Source organism: Neophocaena asiaeorientalis, unplaced genomic scaffold, assembly GCF_003031525.2.
Source record: "Neophocaena asiaeorientalis asiaeorientalis breed wild unplaced genomic scaffold, Neophocaena_asiaeorientalis_V1.1 scaffold145, whole genome shotgun sequence".
Classification (NCBI taxonomy): Eukaryota; Metazoa; Chordata; class Mammalia; order Artiodactyla; family Phocoenidae; genus Neophocaena; species Neophocaena asiaeorientalis.
The window spans coordinates 4,163,667-4,189,525 of NW_020172629.1; the positions used below are offsets into that span (position 1 = coordinate 4,163,667).

Genomic DNA, 25,859 nt, shown 5'->3' on the forward strand with positions numbered 1-25,859 from the left:
CTATTATTTTATCCTCACACGTCGATATCCCTGGGCTAAAGATGTGTTCTGTTTTTCTTTTAACCAGGAGAAATGGAGTAAGAAAGATGCCTATTTCAGAGTTGCTGACAGTGGTGTGACAATGTATAGAAATCCATTTCTGTAATCAGTGTCTGCTCTTATTGCCAGGCAAAGGATGAAGGGTGGGCGTCCTGGAAGGTGGGTGTCCTAGCTAAGAACACACGTGTGCGTGTGTGCTTGAGTGTGTGTCAATGTAGAGAGGACGACGTTTTCACAGGTGGGAAGGAGACTGTAAGACGTCACTCATCGCAGTGTTTCCTGCCCAAGTTCCCTGGAGGCTGACAGGCATCTCAAGAACAAGGAAGTGCCTTTTCAGGTCAGGTTAGGGTCTCCCTGCTGACGTGTGTGGTTCTCCCAGAGGCGGGTCCGAGAGAATCTTCTCCCAGTTGACTATGGAGCGCACTCTGGCCTCTAAGGGGACACCTCACGGGTTTGTTCTGTGGACCACGCTTGGGGAGCCGCCAGCCCCGTTTGGTCCCTGTACTCTCATGGGTTAAACTCCACCCAAGCCATGAACTCATCCCAGGTCTGTGCTCAGATCACAGCACTCTAACCCCAGGTCCCCCGACACTGTCTTTAGGAGGAAAAGGCCCAGGACCACGGACAGCGATTCACGTGCTAAAACGATGTTACAAAGGGGCGTCCAAAGGTGACCTATTTTAGAGACACTCACTCCAAGAGATTTTAGGTGGCTCTGAATTTTGCAGATATAGCTTGAATAACAGGGAGGATTTAAGGCTATTCTGAGCTGCTGAAACGCTGGAAGATCAGGGCTGCCTTCTCCTCACTCCTGGTGTTAACCCAGGACGTCCTCAGCGAGCACTCACGCGTCACCGACTGCGTGCTGAGGCCAGAGCGCGGCCCCGGGCGGAGGAGGTGACGAAGGAGGGACCTTAGAAATGAACGCGCTTTGCCGCAAACAGCCTTCCTGCGGCCCAGGCTAATTTTCCCCAAGGATTTCTGTGACTACTGCACCGAGGTTGCCATGGCAACCCCATCTGGCTCTGAGCCACAACAAAGCAGCCCCGCTCTGAGTCTTACCTTTGGCCATCTTATTGAGAACCATGTCGATCAGGATGTAGGTGCCGCTCCTGCCCGCGCCGTCACTGTCAATAGAAGGAGAGAGATGAGGACACAACGCACCATGCTGTCCCCACTCCCCACACGCCAACGATGGCATCTTGCCTCTGTGCTCAAGGGGGGCCCATGAGAGGAGGGCAGGGTGGAGAATTGGAGAGGAAGAGAAAGAAAGGGGGTGAGGGGGGTCAGGGTGGGAGAGGGGAGGAGGATGGGAATGGAGGGGGAGGAGGAGGAGGGGAGAGAGGAGGGGCAGAGGGGAGACTGGAGCGCTTTCAGCCCTGAGCTAACAGCGGTGCGGATTAGCTATTGTGCCTGTGTTGATTTGTTCCTTTCTTCCTTTTTTCTCCCCTCTTTGGTCAAAGATTCAGCAAATTTTGTCAGAAAAAAAATGAAATAAAGAAATGCCCGGCAGTGTCAGAGTTGATGGCATTTGTATTCAAAGTGTCTGCAAGAGGCCAGCTGTGAGCAGGGGAAGAAGGACGGGTGCAGGTCTCGGGTGTCCACACCCTCGGGGGGCCGTCTGTCCGTCCGTCTAAGGAGCGGGGTGCACATGTCCCCCGTCACTGCAACGGAGCCTCTCTTCATCCCCCCTCGCCCCCAGCTGTAATGGGAATAATCACCACCTGGACGAGATGTAAAAACGTTCTGAATTGTGGCTCGACAATAGCCAGTGAGAGAAAAGGAAGGTGCCTCTTCTAGGAGGAAGTAGCCCTGCATCTCTCCTCCTGCACCATGTGCCCTGAGATGGTCCTTAGGTCAAGCAGGCCGTTCTCACGCCCATGGGCAGCATGTAAGTAAGAGGATGGTGTTTACATGTATACTCCTGGCAGAGTCAGCCAACTGAAGGAGAAGACCAGCGTCTCCGTTTCAGGACTTGGGGAGCTGTGTGACCGCGCTCTCAGTCTCGGACCTGCCGCTTATCCTTTCACAGCAAAGAGTCGCTGAGTGTGGCCTCAACACGTCTCTCAGACAAACGGTGGAAAAAGCCTTGGTTGGAAAGAGAATGATTCCGCATTGTGCCGTGCCCACCTGCGCTCCAGAGGCGGGGATGCCGCCATGCCAGTGTCGCCGACGCCCGAGTGACCGGCCTTCGGCCGAGGGTTTCCTCAGGTCCCTTCAGCTCACGTCACACAGCTCTGCCCAGATCTGCCTCAGAACTGGAGACGGTTCTCCATGGGTGGGTTAACGGTGCTCTGGTCCAGTTCTCGAGGATACAGACCATACTCTGCACACCTCGTCTTCTCTCACGGACCGACACAGAAACACACACACACACTCATGCAGGTACACACACACGGACACACAGCACACACCCACACACTCAGATACACACACTCATGCAGGTACACACACACGGACACACAGGCACACACATTCCACACCCACACACTCAGATACACACACACTCATGCAGGTACACACACACGGACACACATTCCACACCCACACACTCAGACACACACACACTCATGCAGGTACACACACACGGACACACAGCACACACCCACACACTCAGATACACACACTCATGCAGGTACACACACACGGACACACAGGCACACACATTCCACACCCACACACTCAGATACACACACACTCATGCAGGTACACACACACGGACACACATTCCACACCCACACACTCAGACACACACACACTCGTGCAGGTACACACACACGGACACACACACACTCAGACACACGCATGCACAGACTTCCTGACTGATCTTTGGAGACCTGACTCCTTTTTATCCCAGGCAGAAAGGAATACTCTGCAAGACAGTTCTAGACAATGGGGCGCACTTCTTCACCAAAAGAGGTGGGTAGGGAGCTCGGGGAAGAGCTCGCCCTCGGAGGGAGTTTTCTTCCAGTGGATCTTTCTTCTCGGTTGGGGGGAACCCACTCGAGGACACGTGAGCCACTGAACTTTCACCCGAAGGCCACTTGTTTGATTCCAGGTCTGTCCCGTTCATAACTGGCCCCAGCCTCTGCGCAGGTTTCCAAACATCTGCAAGGTGTGCTGGGCCGAGACCCCTCCACACACCACACACACCGTCTCAGAGCGTTTGCGCAGCAGTCCCAGGAGGGTTTAAGACAAAATAAGTTTATATCCTCGGTTTCCTTTAGAAGTACCAGTTAGATACACTTATTAAGCAATCAGGAGGTTCAGTTCCTATATTTAATAGTGGTTACTTTTGAGGTAGTGAACACTTCTTAATCCAGGTTAAAAGTTGTACTTGCCTGCAGTGGACAATTATTGGACAAGAACGGCCCCTGTAGCACTTGTTTACTTTTCTGAAATAAAGAGAGACACAGAAGTTATGATTATGTACTAGACTCTGTAGCAGCCATCCAAACAACCCATACGCCAAAGCAAACAGACCGTCTCTTGGACAGCGTTTTGCAATACCCTGTTTTGACAAAGAAGATCAAATTTATGCACACATTTTCAAAGGTTTATTTTTCTTTTCAATATTAAATTATTAAACAGAGCTTTGAAAACAATTCTTACATTTTCACAGCTTTCTTTTTCCCTTTACAAGTATGAACTCTGGCCTGAGGTCAACAGATCCATCGGTGTGAGCCTCCCCGCCCCCCACCCCTTGCTCTAGTTAATTTGACTTCCGTTGTTGTTGTGATATGTCTAGATTCTTCGCTTAAATTTTTGAGTTTTGCAATTTACACTCCGCATTTCTTACAGTCTAGACATCACATTGGGATGCAACATTACTGTGATGTCTCAAAACAGCATCTTAAAGACACTTCTCGATCTGTCAGTTTCGTAAGGATATCTAAATTACAGAGAAGCCTCAATTATGTCCAAGACACATATTTCCATTTTTATAAATCTGATTATGTTTAAAACAACTTGTTTGTGCAGATTTTAGGTTAGAATTTATGAAAATTAACAAGAAGCGTTGATTATGTTTAAAACAACTCGGTTGTGCAGATTTTAGGTCAGAATTCATGAAAATTAACAAGAAGCGTAGATTAAGATTTTGTAACCAAATCCTAAATCACTACAGAGCACTGCTAGGAAATTCACTGTATAAGCTTGATATATTTTGTAATTCAGTGAAACAACTAATCATGTTTACAAATTATATCCAAATTCTCAGTAAAATCTTTCTAAATAAAGAAAATTAAAGACAGAATTTTGGTTAATTGGAGGGAAATAACGTGTGACGGGGGTGTGCTCTAAAATATGCTGTGACTGTGAATTTCTATGATATAAGACGTGAAGTTAAATTTTAAAAAGAATGACAGTAGAGAAAAATCTTTTTCTTCATATGCCGGAAATGGGAAAATGTCACATTTCTCTGCAAAGGCTTGTCTGCTCAGCATGGAAATAGTTGAAAGTGGAAATTCAATCAGCGGGTTCTCTTGCTACAAACCCCTGAGACAGTGTGGGATTGGGAGGGAGTCGAGTGCTGTAGCTGACGGGTGAGCTGAGTGGGTATTTTAATGTCACATAAAATAACATTTATTGCCCAAATGTCAGAGCTCTGTTGCTTTCCTACTTCCGCTATGGAGTGAACAGAATAGGCGCTTCTGAAGGGAGACTCCACCCCCAGAACGGCACAAGGGAAGTGGCAGGAGGTGGCCGTGCGGTCCACGTAACATGTGCCCGGAGACGGCCACGCCCGGGGCCATCGGGGCAGCAGCACCTGCTCTGTGGCTGCTCCCCGGCTGAGATCCAGGCTTCAAACCCGGACCTCAGAGAGCCTGGGAGGTGAGGACCCAGAAACCCGGGTACAACAGGCAGCCCAGCGTCCTCGTGGCCACGGCACTGCTTCTGCTGGAGCCTATCCTTGCTTTTGACCTACACCCCAGTGTTAGGGTTTAGGGGAGAGGAAAGGGGAAGTGATTAAGTTGAGGGAACGTCTGTGCCAGGATCCCTGGAAAGTTCTCAGCCCTTTGAGAAGAAGAGATTGGAAAAGAGATCTACCAGCTCCTTCTGAAACCTCCCATTCTCGAGTCAGGTTGTCAAGGCAACAGTGAGCTTTAGCTCCAACAGAATAGATGCCAGGCCCCAAGGACTTGTCTCCAGCGTGAGCAGTGGGGAGCCCGCCAGCCCAATGAAGGCCGTGTGTGTGCCTGTGCACACGTGTGTGTCCAGGCACGATGCACACACCGTGTGTGTGTGTGTGCGTAGCACGGAGCTTGCTCGCCCGTGAGACCAGAGCCGGGGTGGCTCTACTTTTACAGGCCTTGCACCTTCAAGCAGAACTTTCTCCTGGACGCTTCTCAGTCACGGAATCTTTTAGGTGTGAACCACCTCAGCTCGGCACCTCCAACACCCTGTTACATTTCCCACCTGCCAGGCCTGTCTGTGTTTCTAAAGGCTAAACTCAACTTTCGGTCAATCCCCCGGTTTTGCTCATTTTTTCTGATGGGGCCAAGCACAGGAAAGGTACATTGAAAAAGAAATAAACACAACAACAAGATGCCCTTCTCTGAAACGTGCTGGTTGCAGGAAAGGACAGCATAGGGAAGCGGTAGGCCAGCAGTGCTCCATGTACAGCCGGCCGGTCAGGCCCCCTCTGGCCAAATGCAGGAGCCACCTCTCTGGCTAAGAAATGTGGCTGAAGAGCAAATTACTGGCTACTTTGGCCGTGACTTGCTTCTCCAGACTGCAATTCTGGTCTCTATCGTACGACACGTTCAAAGTGTTCTTTTCTCCAGCGTGCTGTGACCGGCTGCCTCGGCAGGACCCGAGAAGGTCTCAGTGTAATTTTAATACCCATGCCAGCCCCTCCCTGTGCTAAACCTATGTACAAACGGCCGCAAGCAATCGAGGAGGCGCGAGTGGAAATCCAGTGTGCGGCCATGGTTTCGAATTTTATTTACACAGAACCGGGTACTTGTGTTATTACCATATAAAGCATCACAAGGAGAAAAGCAGAAGCATCACACGGTCCACCAAAGCGTTCATCTGGTCGACCCGAGAGAGAGGTGTGGATTATTCATGAAGATGAGGAATGCACAGCTGTCTGGTTTTACTTTACTGGAACAAATCGTCAGTAAGCAAGAGGCCGCAGACATTGAGTAAGATGGATACCGTATATACTGCAACAGGAGGCATTCACCGAGAAAGAACGATTAGTAATACAAACCAACCCATGGGTCACTGAGTGAGAAGGAACCGCCATGCAACCAACAGCAAGCAAAGGTCAGAGGTCGTTAGAGGCTCAGAAAGGGGGCTTCCCACTCTGTCCCTGCAGTACAGTCACAGTTTCCAATGATCACTTTTGTGACTATGCAACTGGGCTTATATTACTAGCTGCAACGTCACAAAAATGACACTGGCCACCGCTCATTAGCTGGCAAAGTAAGGGTTGTCCATGTTTACAGTGAGCAGCCTTTAGTGGATGTCATTACACACAGCCGGGAGTGAGAGAGTAGCGGAGACAGAGAATTCTTCTACAGCAAAGCCCTCACATGTGATGCTAATTATCTCTTAGCTTAGCAGTTTCTCTTTAAAGTGTAAATGTGCTCCCTCTGGGCGCCAGAAATATTTAATTACACATCTCGGTGTCTGACGAACGCGCTCGGCCAGAACGGGAATGAACGCGGGTCTATTGTTCAAAGGGAGCCGAGCCGCCCCGCTGCATTGAAATGACCAGTGTCTTCAGAAGCCGGCTCACCTTCCGATGGCTGACACGTGGGGGCTGCTTGACACAGAAAACCACAAAGCAGCGATCCGTGTCTGAGCGCGATGTGCTCTGAGAATGTGATCGAACCAACGGCCCAGGTAGTACATGAGAGCAACCTTGTCCGCTAGTGAGGGCAGGACAGCTTTCTCTCTAACGAGATGCTCAAAACCGGGTCTGGGGGTTCGCGTTCCTTTTTATTTACCGAAACCTTCTCGGGCCCTATCTCCTGGGACTCTGGAGAAATGGAATCTGGGGAATCAGATTTTTCTTCCTGACGAACGGTAAGCACAGAGGGTTGGTTATGTATTGTCCAACTCCATATATGGATATGGAGCTAGAAACACGCCCATATGCATATATGTACAGACACACTGGATGAGCACCAACACGGCAACGGCCGTGTGTGTAGCTGCATCCATTTTGCCAGTAATGACTGTTTCTTGAAGAGTCTATCACAGGAAATGTGCCCTAAGTAAGATTTTTAGAAATAAATTCGTATTAAGAAAATGTAAGTGATGGTCAGGCAATCGGGATGGAGTGGGTCTGTCCAAGAGCGTCCAGGACCCCCTGCCGCTCGCGCCCTCCGCCTCCCTGGGTAGGGGGACAGGGCGACAGGCGAGACGCCAAACTCGCGTCTCTGCTGGAGCTGTTTCACGTGCTATTTAACACACAGGGCTATTCAAATAAAGAAATTTGTTTTGTTTTTCAAAGTGGGCTAAAAGGCAAAAGAAATAGTATCAAAATAACCTTCTGTAAGAATCTGTAACACAAATTCAAGAAATCCAGAGTTATACCTGAAACCCCATCTTTATGACAACACGCCGTTTCAACCTCCCTCGAGTTACGTATCTGTGACTGTTCAGATACAAATCACTTTACGAACACATGTAATTAAAGTGGTTTAAAGGGCACTTTGCCTTTATTCTCTAATTCCTTGTTTTGAATATTTATCTGTTTTCCATACCTGCTAGGTTTCCAATCAGCTAAACGTAAGGGAGGTTCTAGAAAGCTCAGAACGTGGTTATGGGTGGCCTTCGACACCTTCATTTTCTCTCTAGGTATTTTTAAACTGTCAGCTTCCAAACCGCACCACAAATACACGGTAATGCGGGAACTCCAGCCAGGTGTTCATCCAAGGTCATCCATTTCAGAATCTGGGCCTAGCTCTCATCGCCATAGCTAACCAGCTGAGCACCCAAACGAAAACTGGGCTCTCTTCACCAATAGCCTGTGACATTCACACCCTAGGATTCTTCACCACTTGAAGAATCTTACCGAAAACGATGACCACATTTCCACAATTCTAAGATACCCATTCCCCCCTCACATTCTAACACCTCTAAAGCTAGAAAGCGTCTTACGGTTAATGTGTGAGTCAACATAATCTCCCCTCCCCTCCCCTATACACAACATAAATAGATTTATAACATACAAATCTTAGCAGATGGCACGTCTTACAGCAAACGGCCCCTTGGACCCAGGAGACCCCTTCTCTCCGTGTCCGCACTCAGCACGCTACCCCACCGGCGGGCCGTGGGTCTTACCTGCGGAAATCCAGAAGGGACCTCGTGGAGGCAGGCACTCCCTGGTCATACCAGCTCAGGAAGTGGAACTGCGTCACCGTGCGAGTCTCGTTGGTTTGAAGGTTCTTCAGATAAAAGCTCCTCACGAGGAAATCCTCGCACCAGATGTGTTCAGAGACCAGATGCACCTGGGCGGGGGGAGAGCGGACGGGGGTGTGTGTGTGCAGAAACAGGCGTTGGCTGGGGGCCCAGCTCGGCTGAGCGCGGAGCCACATTGCGGAGAGAGGGGTGGGGACCGCGGGGGCACGTGGCGTGCGGGGGATGCTGGTGAGCAGCCCCGCCTACCTTCCCAATTTCAACGGAGTTTACACAAAAGATCACTTGGTGGTTTTTTTGTTTTTTGTGTGTTTTTTAAATGTCACTCTGGGGCATAGTAGTCAAATTACTGGAAAAACCTGTTACAATCCAAACGATTCATTTCTGTCTTTTCTAAGCCATGTAAACCCTTCAACAAAAATCATCCGAGAAAAATTATACTTTTGAGCAAAAACGCCACACGAGGTTCCACTCTCACTGACATGTCATCAGGGAGGCACCACCTGGCTGTAGAAAGAGGAAACCAAAGGCTTACACAGATGCTGCTGGGCCCTGAGCTTGGAAGCCCAGGGCAGGGACGCCAAAGCCACGACCGGCTTAGGGGGAACCTCTGTGCTTCTAACGTGGGTCCTGCTGTGGGACTTTGGCATTCTGAGTAATTTTCATGCAAAACAGGGTCAAAGGACACACTCCAGTACTGGTTTAACTGCCCAAGTTTCCTTAGTTCCTTCCTGATGTGGGCAAAAATCCAGCAGGAGAAATGAGCTTGCCTGCAGGGGACCCTCAGATAAAAAGGCCAAGCACTGTGGACACAGACCACCGGAGAGCAGCAGGGGCTGGGGTGCAGGCGGGATGCTAAGAATTAGGGACGGTGTCAAGAGGCTTTTTTCTGAAAAAGGACCCACTCGGGGCCTGTTTTCCAGAACCAGGCTCAACTGACCACCCAGTGAGGTCATTTTTTGGTCCTTTCTGTCCAAATTTGGATTCATAAAATTAAAAAAATGAAAACCATTTCTGCCAGAGTCCCCATGGCATAGATGTCTGGAGGGTCTTGGTGTCTGTTGACCACGGGCCTGTGGACACCTCCTACGGGGACCGACTGCACAGCAAGGCTTCAAGGGACAGCGGCTGGCGACCGCACAGGGCAGGCCCGCCAGCGCCCTCCACAGCCCATGGCCCCCAAGCCCACGGCCCACGGCGGCCACCCGGGGAAGTACCTCGTAGACGTGGTAGAGGTTGGAGCCCTCGTCTGGCCAGTAGTGGTAACATTGCCTGACGCCGTTCTCCGAGAGGGGGGTCAGCATGACGATGACCACACAGCCGCTCTCCCACACCATCTGCAGACAGACAGAGACCGGCGTGAGTGGCTGAGCCCCATGACATGCGTAGTTAGTGCCCTGGAGACACAGTCTGAATCTGTTCCGTGCACAGGAGATTCATTTCATTTTCATTAGACAGTGGGCTCTGCAGCTGCTTTCCCATCTCCGAATATGCTGGCCCCATAATTTGCATGTTCCGTGGAATATTAAAAAGAGAATCTAGTAAACTCGTTCCACACCTTGTAAAACCTCCTCAGTTGTATGTTCAGCTGCCCGGCTCCCCCCGTTTTGGTCTGTAACGCAGGACAAACAGGCGACTGGTCCCACAGTGGGTTGGCTGGCCTGACTCGGACACACCACATCTCCGTGGGACACAAACAGAAATTAGTGGACGTGTTCGTTTTCCAGCACTTGTCATTGTTTGTGCGACTTGACCAACAGTTTGCTTTGTGGAGCTGCCATCCTATCGGAAACAGCCCTGAAAGCATTTCTTCCCAAGTGCGTTACAGCCACGAGTCCCCACCGGCATTTCGTTTCCTTTTACTGAAATATAGCAATACTGCCCAAAGGAAAGCGTACCCCAACCTGACTTAATCATCCGTAACAGCCACACCAAAACCAGCTCCGAGACACGAGAAACAAATGGACCCACGTTTAAACACCAGACGTGGCAAAGACACAAAGGCTCTCGAGCTTGGCTTCTTTTCAGACAAAACTCACAACTTTGTGGCCACGAGCCTACGTGCTTGGAGCATCTTTGCTAAAACCACTGATTCTATGGGTTAAACGTAAGGGATAGAAATAGTCAATATTCTTAAGGCCCCTCTTTGTGTATCATCTATAGTGGAATTCAAGGGGACTTGCTGCAGTGTTTACAAAAGAGCCCACATAAACGTGAATTACGCTCAAACCCACATGCTTTCCTTCCCTTTAGTGCAAATCCAACAACAGATGAGAATTCAAAGCCAGCGCCCGCTCTAAGCTTCTCAGGCCTCCAGACCTACCCGCTGATCTGTCCTCCTAACACAGAGCGGTTTAATGTGCCTTGAGAAGGTGCAGAAGCCTAGTGAAGCCATTACGAAAATAGGAGAAACACAGATTTTATGAGTGTAATAAAAATGCAATGATCCAGGCCATAAACTAATCGTCGAGGCTCTGCTTGTGGCCCCCAGGAGTGGCGTTAGGAAGGCCCTCCCCCACCGAGGTCCTTCCGTCTGGGGACCCGCCTGGCTCTCTGAAGGTTTGGTTAAGAGTGAATCCAAATAAAATAATTTAAACGAACAACCCCAAAGGCACTCCTGGGGATAATACTTCTTTTGAGGTCACTGTGTGAAAGCAGACAGGGGAACTGACTAAATCAAAGCAATCTCAGCCCACGTGGGCACCAGCCCTGCCCGTGTGGCCTGGAGCCTGTGCGCGGGGCGACAGCCACCTTCGCCACCTTTTCCGGTCTCCCACCACGCTGCCTGGCCAGCTGGCCCCCCGAGCACACCGGGAAAGCTGTGGCGGGTTTCGGAGGGAATACAGGAGCTGGTGGAAACCCCAGCTGAGCAGGTTCAGCTTCTGAACGGGAGACTGCACTCCCACCCTCTTCCTTGGCTTGGTTTTGCAGGGTCACGCCTGGCGTGGGGAAGACGCGATTTCTGTGCCCAATCTTTGAGAAACCTACTACATTTTTCTCTTCGAGGAAGTAAAAAACGACCCGGATTCCCTACCTGATCTTGCTGTGGTCCACTGAAGCCAGCGCTTTGCTGAATTAAAGAGCGATGATGGCTGAATGCCAGAAGTGGCACTTCCTAGCACTTTCCGTTTGATTCAGTGTCAGACAACACAGCATGCGTGGTCGTCTCCCGGTTCATTGGGCACCTAGCACGGGTCAGGACATCAGAGGCCACAGCAGGGGTGGGGAGAGAGGTCCTGGCCGTAACAGTCCTTTACTGACATAAAGTGGGTTCCTTTTCCCGAACAGGAAGCAGGTGCTGTCAGCCCTGGGTCAGAAGAAAGCTGTCAGCGTGGATTAAACGTGGCCTTACATGTGGGATCCCGAGGATAAGTCCCTGGTGCTATGTTGGGAGAAGAACCAGAAATGCCCCCCTTTTCATGAGCTTCTCCTAGAACGCACCAGCACAGGCCAGGGAAGCCCACCCGGAAGGCATGTTATCACCCCGCACACAGGGGTTGGGGGCAGGCGTGACGGGACCACCGGTGGTGACGATGCCCACCGACTTCTTCACTGGTGGTGGTGTCACAGGGGTCGGGGTAGCCATCTCCGAGGTCCTGGGCTGTCATAAAACACTCCAGCTACACCCTGCCACCCATGCCTGTGCTCCCAGCCCCGAGTGGCACTCAGAGGCCACCCAGAGAAGGAACACATGATGACAATGCAGCTGATGGAGCTGAGCCTGGGAACCTGTTCATGGTCATCAGACCCAGGCGAGTGGAAAAGTTAGCACGCAGCCGTAGTCAGACCGTTGGCCCAAGTGACATGAAATACATACTCTAGAGGGAATTTGATCCAACTGAGTAAGTAAGTTACAGATTGTTGGTTAAAAAACAAACACCATATCGCTCTCTGCAACCCCGCAGGGGTTGAACTTTGACATGTTGACGTCTTGACCCCTGAAAAGACATGTTGACGTCTTAACCCCTGGCACCTATGAACGCGGCCTTATTTGGAAAGAGGGTCTCTGCATATGTCATAGGATTAAAAAGACGAGGTTATACTCCATCAGGGTGGGTCCTAATCCAACACAAGAGGAGGGAAACACCATGTGAACACGGGCTGGGACTGGGGAGACACTGCCAGGAACACTTGGGGCACCTAAAAGCTGGAAGGTCCTCCTCTCAGAGCTTCCGAGGGAGAGCAGCCCTGCCGGTACCTGGATTTTGGACTTCTGGCCTCTAGAACTGAGAGAATACACTTCCACTGTTCTAAGCCACCCAGTTTGTGGAAATTTGTTACGGCAGCCCCAGGAAAGGCATATACTCACTGATACCCGCCCTCTACTCCAGCCCCAAATCATCCACAGGTGTTGAAAGACATCAGCTCCAAGTTCCTTATATTAAGCTAATTAGAGCAGATGGAAAGAAACTACAGGGTCTCTTCATTCCAAGTCTTTCTGGAGCACCAAGTGTTTAGCAAACAAAACTCTTTCAAAGCCCGGCTGAGACCCGATTAAAGGCAAGACAATCCACCTGAATGGGTAAAAGGCCAGGGTTTCTTCTACAAAGCTCTCTGGTCTCTCCCAGCAGGAAGCTTCTCCTCCCTCTCCCTGGATCCCTTGTGATGAGCCCCTTTCCACTTGTACTGGTCTCGTCTGTGTTGGCACGACTTTCTACTACCAGATTGTCATCTCCTTGAAGACTAGAGCCTTGTCTGGTTGCCATTTCTACCTCCAAGGCATCTGGCACAGGGATTTATTACAGCTGATGCTTAGTTGAAAACAATACATATTTTAAAAAGAGATCATTTGAACAGTTCCGTAAAAAGAGAACTCAAAGAAAACGCTATCAAAGGCTCGCCTGACAGAAGTGCTCCTAGGACTCGCTCAGTGCACAGAAAAGTGGTTTTCTCGAAGCGCATGCGCTGTCTGCACGCCCATTGCAGCTGCCACTGCAGGAAGTGGGGCAGCTTTTCTCCAGACCAGGCCGAGCATCCTCGCCACCCCGCCACACGACCCATTCCCGCTGCCAACTTCTTTTCAAAGGTTGAACGGAGATCAGCTTAAGCCTGGCAATAAGGATGCTGACAAATTCGAAAACGATGAGGACTCAAAGAGGCCTCAGAGCACCTGCATTTTATGTCAATCAGCTGTAACCATGTGCTCTGAAGTCTATTAAAGAAGAAAAACAGCAGTGTCTATGGCACTTCTGCAGTGCAGACCCCCAGCCCCGCTCTCGTCCCGTCCAGAGGACGGTCGTAAGAAACGCGCCATTAAGCCTTTCCAGACTCTGGTCTGCTTTGGCTACACAATCACAGGCCCTGAGTCAAACTGTGAACGCCGGGGGCGGCGGCCTGGCTAAATGAGGACGAAGGTGATGAAATCTTGATCACATCTTCCATGCGCGACTCACACCCACCTGGCTTGCTTCTCAGTAAACAAAGCTGTCAGCGTGGGCCTCCCTTGGAGATAAAACCCTGAGGTGATGGTAGCAAGCCGATATTAAATGCTGACACCCAGGAAGGGCCGAGCAGGCAGGAAGGCATCTCCCAGCTACTAAGATCGGAACTGAGCCCAAGCCAGTCTCGACTCTGGCTAAACTACAGCAGTCACCTCTGGACGTTTCCCACCAGCAGGAAGGAGGAACCGTCTCCATAAGGGATACTTGGCATTTCACTGGAACCGAGCAAAGATGGAACAGCCTGCTTGTGTGTCAGGCAGAGGCGATGTGGCTGGCGTGGCCATTCAGCGTTTCCACGGCGAGGCCACTCACACACCAAGCCGCCTGTTTATCCGAACTTTGTGCCGTTGCTGTGGAGGTGTTTATGTCAGGTATCTGACTGTACGGGGAGTCACCTGGGCCCGGACTCTTGTCCCTTAGAATCACTTACAGCTCCCGGGCCTGCGTTTGTGTTTCAAATTTAATGTGCATGTTGACTTCTTAGGTAAAGAAAGTGCCACTCAGGCTGCCATCTTTCTTTTCAAAATCAGGACCTGATGTAAATGCATCGGATCCACTTGTGAATCAAGAGAAGGAGGGAGGAGAAAAAAGAAGAAAGAAGAAAAAACAAAGAAAGAAAGAAAAAAGAAGAAAGGAAAGACAGACTAAGGAAGCAGTATTACACAGAAAAGCAAAGGGTTTTCAGCTGAGGTCCATAAAAATCAGTTAAAGAGGAAACTCAGGCTGTGTTTCTTACCCGAGCCTGAGCTAAGGCTCTGCCACGTGCCTGGTGCAAGGACGCCCTGCCGGGCTCACCATACACGACTGCGCGCAGCCCCGCGCAGAGCACGGTCTCCAAACCCACGTTTACACAAGATGATCTGACAAAAGTTTCCTCTTATCTTTAAAGGTTTGTGAATTCATGTACGGAGAATTCAACCAGACTAAATATTTGAAGCAAAATATCCTGGAAAATCTAGGGCACGTGGTTAAAGTACTTGTGAACGCGTGGAAATGAAAGATCAGGTTTTTCCTAGAAATTCACTGTCCTCAAATCCTGCACTCCTTTAAGTTAATCAAGTTATGTGCTTTAACGTCAAAGTTCACAGGGCTCCTGAGTACATTTCTCTGACCACAATCTCTTAACACTCCAGAATCAGTAAAATCTGCAAATCCTTCTCTTTCCCATCATTCACTGCCCAGGGCTAGTGCTGGATGAATATCCAGCAGTGACTCAGCATGAGCTGCGGGACAGGGACTGGAGGACGTCCTCCTACTCTGGGTCCCGCCTCTTAGAACACCCTGACATCGCGAGCCCTGACGTGACCAGGCGTCCTGCCGACTGGGGGGCACTGGGGTGTCTGCACGGGCGCGCCCAGCGAGGGTCACCTCTGGGTGTTCCGGGCTAGGCTCCTGGGGGCCTGGGTGACGCTGGCTGTCAGCTGACCTGCCCAGAGGTGGGAGCCCGGGCGCGCTATGGAAACGGGGCTGCCGCCTTCCGGCTCCGTGTCTGCTGGACCCGCGTGGCCCCGGCGCACGGCTCACCCCTGTAATTCGTCATGACCTTTCTACTGCATTTCTGTTTCACCCCCCTGCGCAGCAAGTCCCTGGAGGAAAAATCTTTATGTTCCTTCGGTCTTCCATGGTACTTCGCTTGGGTTTTTCCTTGACCATCCTAAGAACGACGACGGATGGGTGCTACGGAATAAAAACACTTTATTTTTTTTTTTTTGCAGTACGCAGGCCTCTCACTGCTGTGGCCTCTCCCGTTGTGGAGCACAGGCTCTGGACGCGCAGGCTCAGTGGCCATGGCTCACGGGCCCAGCCGCTCCGCGGCATGTGGGATCTTCCCGGACCGGGCCACGAACTCGAAAAACACTTTATTTAAATCCAGCCCATCCGTTTGGAAAAGTGCACTTCCCCAGTTAAGACTTCATAGCAGAATATACTTTCAGAAGGTGGGAAACAGAAATCAACAGGTGGACTACTTTCTTGGTAAAATGTTAATAATAATAATGTCGACACTAGCTGGGCACCAGCTGAATTGCTGCGGACCTCAGCAGGCCTCTGCCCTGGAGTCTGTGGCCCAGCTCTCCAGCCTCTGATTCTGTCTGAAAGTTACCAAAAAGTCTGTCGAGCAAGGTGGGCCAGCCTGGAAATTCTAGAGCGTCTCCCCTCACCCAGCCCCCAGTGAGCGGGGAACGGCCACCAGCCCCTGCCCTGGAGGGGCCCCGGCCCTGAGCTCAGCCACCGCTGGCTGGCTGGGGACCTCGCGCGCCGACCGTAGGGTCCACATCCGCAGGGAGTCCTCACGCACCTGAACCAGCCACCGCGCTGCCTGAATTTCTGCTTTGTCCGAAAATACAGAAGGAGAGACGGCAGACAGCCCACGGCCCACGTGGATGGGGCTCCTTGGAACGCGGGGGTGGGACGGTAGGGCCGGGGGCCGGGGCAGCTCCAGGACCAATGGGTGATGCCCGCCTGGACAGCTCAGGGCCGGGCAGCCTGCGCCCGGGGCTCGTCCTCCCACCCTGCTCACAGCCCAGAGGCCGCTGTTCTCCGGGAAGGCTGTCCCCAAGCTCCCGAGGCACCTGGAGCTCGTGTGTGAGCCCAGCGGGCCTGGCTCCTGGCGGGTGTGCAGGCCTCCCCTTCTTGCAGGGAAACCTCAGCTCCTGGAGAAGCCTTCCCCCAGTTCTAGCCTTGGACACACGCACGCACATGCATACGCACACCTGGGGGATGTAGCTCACACCCTCTGTGCCTGGAGGGGAGGCACCATGTCCCCTCCATCACAGCAGGGGGCTGGCCCGCGAGAGCCGACAGCCCCCACGGCGGGATGGCCTTTCTCTCCTCTTCACTGGGCAGGAGACACACCTGCCCAGTCGCCGCCCCCTCCTCGCTTTAAGGCCAGTGGGTCAGTGAGAAGCGTGTTTCAGGACGTTCACCTTGTGCCACCATCACCACCACCGTCCCCAGAACTTTCTCATCCCCCCAAACTGAGCCTCTGCCCCACCAAACACCAACTCCCCGACCACTCCCCAGCCCCAGGCCCCCACCAGCCCCCTGTCTCTGCGGGACCCCGTCTGGGGGGATCACGCACTCGCGACAGCCTTACCCCAGGTTGTCGGGGGCGTCGGGTGAGGTCACGCACCCCGAGCGTCTGCCCCGGACCCAGCGCACGGTAAGCACTCAATAGCTGTTGTCTCCCTCTCTCCTGCTTCTTTCCTCACGTGAACTTGGACCCGGACGTCGGTCTGCCTTCTCCCGGAGCTGCCACCTCAGGCCCCGGGGACACGTGGGGCTGTCCTCACAGGTCAGAACATGTTTCTACAGGAAGGTCGTGGGTCGGGCATGCATTTGGTTTGGAATCGAATTCTTAGAACACGTCATGTGAATTCAGAGAAAGAATTCTAATCGCGGGACGGTGAACAGTGCTGTGTGTCCCGGCAGAGCCCTTGGGGTGGGGAGTCAGGAGTGAGGGTCCCGGCTGGAGCAGGAGCCCCTGCCTCGTGGTGACCGCAGTCAGGGCGGAAGGGCTGCCGCTGAGTCACACCTACGATGGAATGCTCCAGAAGTGCCGTGTCTGCGTGCAGACGGAGTCTCCCCGATCCCTCCTCTGCATGTTGCCCCTCGGTCCCGAGGCTGCCGATGACCTTGGCGTCGCTGCGTATCCCTGGCCCTCCTCCGCCCACCTGCCTGCCCTGCGGCCTCCTGCTGCGGCCACCCGTCCTGTTGCGATGCTGCCACGTTTGGGGCTTAGTGTCTGTTTTCTTCTTTGCCATCGTATTGGGTGGAATAATGTCCCCCAAAGTCACGTCCACGAACCTGTGAACGTGGCCGTATTTGGAAACAGGAGAAGGAACAAGCTGCTGTCTTCAGCTCCCAGCCTGGGCTCCTTTGTGCCGTGGGAAAGGGCACACCGCCGTTCACGTGAACCCACCTCACAGGGGCCTTTCCTATGGGGGTTTGCTCATCACAGACACAGAATAAGCCCCCGTGAGCTTGGCCCTGGGAGGAGTTTCAGAGCAGCACCCACGAGCTCCAATAAGAGGAAGACGCTTCGATATTTTCTGTAACAGGTGCTGAGCTCCTGGGTCAAAACTTATCAAAGGCCGTGAATCCAGACAACGCGATGAGACGTGAACCCTTACTCAGAGGTCTCCGTTCAGCCTATTGTCTTGGACACAGGAAACTTCTTACGTTTCAAATCAGGTTCTGTTCTCAAAAGAGCTCGCACCTCCCTGTGGCTTTTGAGAAGTTCTGCAAGGAGTTTTCAAGGCCGGTGCTGTTTCCCCCTCGCGCTTTCTGCTGGGCCCGAGGTGGAGGGGGCAGCTGGACTTGGAATGTTTGAGGATGTCGAGCCTGTGACCTGGGTGAGTTATTAATAAAGAGCCATGCTTGCGAGATGCCCACTTCTAGAATATGATTCAGAGGGCCAACCCGACCAACGTGACTGTGCTGGGAAGCAAATCACAAGCGATGAAGTGCCTCCATTCCAAGGCCAACACGTCTTCACTGCGTTCTGCCTGCATCCGGACGCCCCGAGGCCGGTGTGGAGACCATGGCGTCCCTCCCAAGGGCTGTGGAGGAGACAAAGTGAGGCAGGTCTTTCTGCTGCAGGACGGCTCCCAGGCTGTGACGGGCTGACGAGCCCCAGACATCCCGGGAGGGCCAGCCTGTTGGCCACAGAGTATCTGCTCCCACCTTGAGGGATGCCATTGCTTCCTGGACAGTTTGATAAATGCTGACCCCGTCTCAAAGCATCTTGCACTTCATCTCACCTTAACGCTTTTCTCCAGCTGTGTCATTTAGGGATATTTTCTTTCCATTTCGAGAACGTATGCTCCTTGATATCAGACCTCCATAAATGCTCTAGAATCCTATTAGTATAAATACTGACAAATATTTGTCAGTATAAATACTGACAAACACTGATTATAAATACTGACAAAATGAATTGTCCCCAACAATGGCAACTACTCGGAATAAGCAGAAAGAAAAACATACCAGTGTTCCTGTGTACTAGCCACGGGCGCTGGGGCAGAGTACGAGCCTCTAGTCTCACGGACTGCCAAGATTATAGGACAGAACGTGTAAAACCCTCGACACAGGGCCTGGTACGCGGTAAGTGGTCCACGGATGTGAGCAATGAGTATGCTGAGAGCATCTCTACGCCCTCAGACACGTGTGATCCTGTTGGCAAGAGAAGCTTTCACGCATGAAGTTACAACCGGGACCTGAAACCGATAAAAATGAAACTTCCCCTCTTTGGGGGCACTACACGTCCCTTGTAACTGTGCACCTTGGGATGGTGGGTCAAAGCACAGTCGAAGCTGCGGTGATAGTGGGATTCTGTGGGTCCCTTATTCTGCCACACGACTCGGGATTTTCTTTATTCTGCTTGTCTGAGCACGGGGAGCCTGGGGTTGGCCGGGAAGGTGGCTGAGCAGACCCTGGGCCTCCACGGAATTCCAGCGATGCTCTGTGGGCAGAACCAGGACCAGTGGGCTCACGGCTCAGGAACACAGCTCCGCATGGCGTGAGGAAGACCCTCGGGCCCGGGCCCGGGCCCCAAGCTCCCCTCCTGGAGCAGCTCCGCCTGGGCTGCGTGACCCCTCGGCAGGTTAGGTGTAACGGGGAGGAGGCTCAGCCCTCAAGGGTGGAGGGGCCAGCTTGTCCTCAGACTGTCCTCAGGCCACAGCCTGATGGCTCTAGGCCATGACCACAGGGTTCAGCTCGGTCTTTTTTTCTAATAGCGTGAAGCCACCATGAAAGAGCGGGGCCACGGAGACGTGTCCAGTCTTGGTTTCCTACTCGCTGGGTGAGTTATGCAATCTCCCAGATGCTCGCTTGTCTTGCCTGGGAACTGGGGATGTTGACACCTGTGCATCGATACGCTTACAAGGCAATGAGCCCTGGGACACTCAGCAAATCCTGGATCCCTTCCTGACTCTCTGGAAAAGCCTGCAGAGACCGTTCTCAAGGGTGGAGAGGAACACTGTCCCTCCTTGGGGTGGAGAGTCAGGAGAGGGTTGACTGGAAAGTTGGGAAAGTGACTGTCAGACCACAGGGAACAGGGAACACGGAATTTGCTAACTTCAGCTAGTCCCTCTGTCGGGATGAACGACCGGGTTAGAGACGGCATGGCCACGGGACCAAGACAGCCCAGCTCTGTGGACCACAAGCTGCTCCGGCCCCATCATCACCTGTGCTCCGGGACCCAGAAGGCACATCTTCCTCAACTTGTCCTCAGGGGGCCCTCTGTACCGGTTCTGGGGACACCCGATGTGCCCGACACACAGGAGGGGGTTGTCATAGCCACCGAGCAATGACGTGACCTCATGCGCACACCCCACGGTGCCACCTTCCAAGAGCTGTTCCTACGGAGCTCTGCCATGCTGTGGACAATGGGGGAAAAGAGAGGGGACTGGGAGAGGGAAGCCCACTGGCCTCCTGGTTTCCCTTTTATTGGCCAATGTGGACACGAGTTCTCAATGTCTGAGCCTGGTCTGAGTGTTTAGGATTTTGCTGAGTGAAAAGAAAGAGACCAACCTGACCTGTAAGATGCATCATTACAGAGTATCCACAAAGACAGAGACTATAATCTGAGCACCATCTTTTACCGCCATAAAATTAAAACTATAGACAAGAGATGCATTTGAATAAAATACAATAATTTAAACACTTATTATTTCATTTCTTTATAGTTCATAAAATAAAGCAGCTAAAGTAAAGTGGCTAAAAAGGTAAGAGTCTTTAAAGTATTAAATCTCTCAAAGGGAAGTTTTGACACTCAAATTTTGGAAAAAAAGATTGATAATAAAAAATATGAAAGGGCTCATATAAATTCTGAAATCAAGGAACATCTGATGAACACCTGTAAACAAATCTCAATTGGCTTAATTGAATCCAAGGCGTTATTCATGATCAATCAGAACAAAATTTCATTTAAAAAGATTCACCTGCCAGAAGTCGGCCACGGTCGCGGGCAGCGGTCCTTGGGTGGCGATGTACGCGGGCTTCCTGGGATCGTGGTCCATCTGCGGAGACAAGACCGCAGAAGAAAGATGAGCTGAAGAGCCAGGGAGTGAAGGGCCGGCTGAGGGGAGGGGCGCGGCGTGTCCTGTGCTGACAGTCCCAGCCCTCGACCCACACGTGTGCGGAGCGGGAGACGCCGCCGCTCCTCCCCACGGCCCCTCCTGACCCTAACCCGCCTGCGCTTTGGGCGGGGCCTGGGGCTCCCCGGCACCTGGAGCCTGGCGATTGGGGCTGAATGTTTTCCTTACCCCGGGATGGAGGTAACTGAGCAGTGTCGGTAGGAAAGGAGGCCAGTGACCCAGAGACCAGATACCAGAGCGTTAACCCACGCACAGGCCGCGCTAGGCAGGGTGGTGGGGACGAAGCGAGGGCACCCGGGGCAGTACCCAGGCCACTAACATGGTGACCCGTGCACGGACGCGTGTGACTGCAGAGGAGTTCGGTCGGTGTGCGCAGGCTTCACGGCCACCACTGGCCATGCGCAGGGTTCGAGGTAACGCGGCCGAGGTTAGCGCCGAGGGCACTGTGCTAGGCAGAGGGCGGGGGCGCTGCCGGGGGCCTGGAGGGATCCAGCAACAATGCCTCCCAGGACGAGTCACTCCCCTCCCGTGGGGGCTTGTTTCTCTTTACCCCGAAAGGGGCTCGGGCCCAGAGTCCTCCTGGGGTCTGAGAGCCAGCGCGGCACACGCTGCCTAGCCTTCCAGCAGCTGACTCCCTATTCTCTCTCCACCTCGCCAGACAGGGACCGAAAACAAGCAGAGGAGAATGCCGTGGTGGGTTACCTGGCTAGGTGGTCTGTCCGAATGCAGCCTGCTGGCTTTGAGAGAGGAAGTTTGGCTTAAAAGACCTTCATTATAACATCTAATTCAAAGACTGACTAAGCAGAAAAAAAAGAACATGAGAACGAAGCCTGGAGAAGCAGACAGGATTAAACCGGACGGACGGAGCTCTTTCCCCTCACGCTGGCGTCCTAAGAAGACAGGAAAGGACCGGGCGAGGTGTTAGGGCCAAGGCGCCCTTGCTGTCCCCGCCTTGAGGCCCGCAGAGGCCTCCCCCAGAAGGGAGTGGGCGGGTCTCCCCTTGGCGGCAGGCGGTTGCTGGCTCATCAGGCTGTGCAGCATCCTTCGTTCTTTCCCATCCAGCACCAGTTTCTACGCTTCGGACACCAGCGTTTGATTAAATTTAAGATGCTCCGCACTTGAAGGTACTCGTTAAGAAGACATCTCCCAATGCAGGGAAAGACACAGAGGGTGCGACCACACGATTCGACAGCGACATGCGAGGACGTCAGCTGTAAGCCCCGGGTCCCCTGAAAGCCCCTCCGAGTCTGGGTGTGAGAAGAGCCTGCGTGAGGCGCGTCCGCCTTAACACGAATCCAGTGAATCCTCCCGCAGCGCCTGCCCGTCCACACTTCCGGGGCCGAGGGTTGTCAGCGTCAAAGGATGCCCCCAGCGCACCTTATAATTATGTGCACCATGAAAGGGGGAAAGGGCACAAAAGAACAGGTGTAAGTTACTGTAACAGAACAACATCTGACGCTAGCTGGGGGTGGAGCGGCAGGAGAAAAGCTTAGCGTGCATCTAATTTAGTGAGATTCGTACTTGAAACCGGAAATGCACGACGCACACAATACAGGTAAAACACGCATTTGTTGGGGGTGACAGCTACTTACGGAGACCCCTATCTCTTCCCTGCATGAAAAGTAAAACCCCACCTCCTTTTCAAGTGTGCCTTTTTGCCCAAAGCAATTCAGAGCGCAACACATTTTAAAATCGTTAGTGCGTTCAACCTAGCACATTTAGTGGCTTTCACAATGAGAAATGTGTGATTGAAAGTAAAAATCGGAACAGGGTTTCGGGAGGGTAGATAAGGCCCCCTGTTGTGGGAGGTCCTGATGTCATGGTGTTCCCATCTTCCCCATCCACTGCTCAATCCGAGACCGGGACCGGAGGACATGGGGCTGGGGTAAGGGGGAGGGGGGCGCTCAGTGGCCCATCACTCCCCTCCCCCTTGGCTGCGTCATGTGGCTGCCTCTTGGAAGGCAGTAGGCGATCACAGAGCGGTGACGTGCCACCAGTTGAACAGTGAATGAGATGACCACACCACCATCGCCTCATCCCGTGCACATCCCGTTGGACAGAAAATAATTCTGGGCAGAAGTATTCTGTGCGTGTAGCAAAGATAAAGCCACGGGAGCCTCAGCCCAGTTCTGTGCAACTTTGAATGAATGAAAGTAAAGCAAAAATTTAACTAAATGCACTGAAGTCTTACTACACTTGGGATCTCCAAGGCGGGATAAGCGTAACTAGAGGAAATCGCATCAGTTTCTACGGACACGACTTCTCCATCAGGAGCTCTGGCTGCCAGCCCAGCGTGGTGGGTGACGATGCCTCCACCTCCAAGCTCCTGGTGGGGATGAGCATTGGCTTCTGCTGACATCTGAGCTGAATCTTCCCCCGTTCTTCCTTGTTGTTTCCCATTTCTCTGTAGTGTACTTTTTATCTGTAGGACTGTTGCGATTATAAACACAAGGTCCAGCACTGTGAACGAAGTCAGGGTCTCTGGCCTCAGTCTTAGTGTCTGTAAAATGGGTGGGGTGGGGGCGGGGAGGCAGGACTTGGTCTCTACGGGCCCTTTAGCTCTGGGATTTTTTTCAGATAAAGTAGACCCCCGAAGTTTGTGATCAGTCTACTGGTCACGTAGCTGACTGAGTCTTATATGAAGATACCACATGAACTAGGGTGCCCGCAAGGTATATCCCTAGGAATTTCTAAATGCACGGCTAAAAAAAAACCTAGCGATTTGGTTCAAGCTGTGGAATGACAGTTATAAATGACCATGAGTAACTAGTTCTAATCTGCATTAAAAAAATGTAGCGATATTTCCCCAGTGTTCCAAACAAAACTCATCCTAAAAACTAAGCCTTCAGCATATTAAGACCAGGGCGCCTGTGTTCTGAAGCCTTGAAGGGTGACAGGCAGGGGGCGCTGCCGGCTGGTGCGCAGGTGAGGGCAGGGCCGGTACTGCCCCCAGACCACCTGGTGGCCCAAAGTCTCAGGGAAGGTCTGGGCCAGCCTCTGGTAGGGGGGTCACGGGGATCACGTCTCCTACCCTGCAATCTCACTCAAGGTGAACACGCAGGTTATCTTCCAGTATTCCTATCTGCCCACCTTACACCTGCTTTTCCTAACATGTAAAGCAAAATTCACAGATGTTTTCTTAAAAACAAGAGAACATCAAGCCTGAGTTTTCAAGTCACTTTCCCAGACGCCAAGTCAATGTGAGAGTTTGCTGGGAAATTGTAGCATTAGTAAAATCAGTGGGAGAGAGTCTGGCTTTTTTTTTTCATATTCTTATGAGTTGAGATTTACTTAAGAAAAGTATTGGCTATAAACCAGAATTATACACATACAGATGTTTGCTTGTAAATCCGAAAACCAAGGAATCGGCCCCCATATTCGGCCAATTCCTTAGGATGTTCAGGGCATCTGAGCAGTCATCCTTTTCTGAAGAGTCAGTTTGTATCTACTTAAATTTGTTAAACGCATTCTGAGTTTAAAAATGAAACCATTTCTCCCCTTAATAAACAGAGAAATGAAGAGTAAGTTCACTTTCAAGTGTTGTTGGGACGTTCAGACTTGTCCCTGGCCAGGGGACTCGTGTGCTGCTGTGTTAACGCCCGCCACCCCTTAGTCCATGCCTGACAGTGACCAAGCTCCAGTGCGGCTGATGGAGTTCTCCCGCAGACACCCCATGCGGGGAAGCAGAATTCCCGTTTACTTTCACGACCTCTCATTCCAGAGCAGAGGTTGCACATTATTTACTACTGGATGGCTTTCCTGAAATTTAATGACGAGTAAGTACAAATATGACAGACATAGTTATTGTAGTTTTATTCTGCATGGTCACGGGCTTCTTGGGCTCTCATTGTAAGCTCCTCACTCAATTCTGCTAGGAAACTCATTAACATCAGACCTTCAGTCATTTCAGGAAGAGGTACCGAGGATTTCTTCTAGTTCACGCTTCCAACCCAAATTTGCACAAAAAAGAACTGTGGCATGAAATAAAAGGAGAACATAAAAGACACCGAAAAATCACTTGCCTCTCCTGGCCTCACCTTCTGACCCAGGTCCCTGCCCCGTTAAGCCTGAGAGGCTGTTCTCAATTTCCACCAACAAGAGAGAGACGGGGAAGGCACAGGAGTAGGGGCTGCTGGTGGGCGGCTTCTGGGAGAGATGCAGTTTCTCACCAGCACCCTTGTCCTCACTGAGTCCTAACTTTAGCCTGAAATAGCTCCAATGTCTGGAAGCCGGAACCCATAAAATGGGGGAGAGTCGGGCACCCCCCAACACTGAACCCCCGTCTCTGAGACGCGAAAAGAATTGTACTGCTCATTCTGGCCCTGTCACGTGGTTCATCCCAGGGAAGGAGCCCAGTGGGGAGAAGGCAGCTCTTTCCCTTCTACAGACCATCATCGTGACCCCTGTGTAGGGACCAGGTCCGGGAAGCTACAAAGCCCACCCTCAGCGGATGAAAGATGCGTAAATCAATGGGGCTTTGGCTTGGTTTTTTGACTTTAGAATTGATGGAAAAATACCAAACTCAACAAGTGTGTTTATTTAGAAAGACTGATTGAACGGCTCCAGTTAGGCCTCTGAACACAGACGGAGCCAACGTTTGAGGTCTACTCTGCTGGAGGGAAAGGAGTGAGTCCTTAAAAATAACCCCAGAAACAAAGGCCTGAGCTCAGACGGGTGCAGACAAGATGCTTCCCTCCGAATCCCTTTCGCACCGCAAGCGTGTTACACTGTGCCCTCGCTGTGTGGTTGTGAGGTGTCAGGAAATGGGGCTGACCCACGGCACGCTGGAGTCATAGTAATAAGGTTTAGACAGCAGATGCACTGAAATAAATGGAACCACCACGACGACAGCGGTCTATCAGCGGTCCTGCTTGCGATCAGACCACGAACTGTCTCACCCAAGGTC

General features: G+C 52.0%; 1 protein-coding gene across 1 annotated transcript in view; it reads right to left on the reverse strand.

Annotated features, from left to right (window-relative positions):
* Positions 1-25,859, reverse strand: part of LOC112395784 (receptor-type tyrosine-protein phosphatase N2-like) — a 114,935-nt gene that overhangs the window by 19,332 nt on the left and 69,744 nt on the right. The window contains exons 11-15 of the mRNA XM_024739186.1: positions 20,798-20,875; positions 9,633-9,752; positions 8,341-8,507; positions 3,381-3,434; positions 1,102-1,166 (exon numbers count right to left, since the gene is read on the reverse strand). Of these exons, the coding sequence (XP_024594954.1) occupies positions 1,102-1,166; positions 3,381-3,434; positions 8,341-8,507; positions 9,633-9,752; positions 20,798-20,875 (484 nt within the window). The remainder of the gene's footprint in view (positions 1-1,101; positions 1,167-3,380; positions 3,435-8,340; positions 8,508-9,632; positions 9,753-20,797; positions 20,876-25,859) is intronic.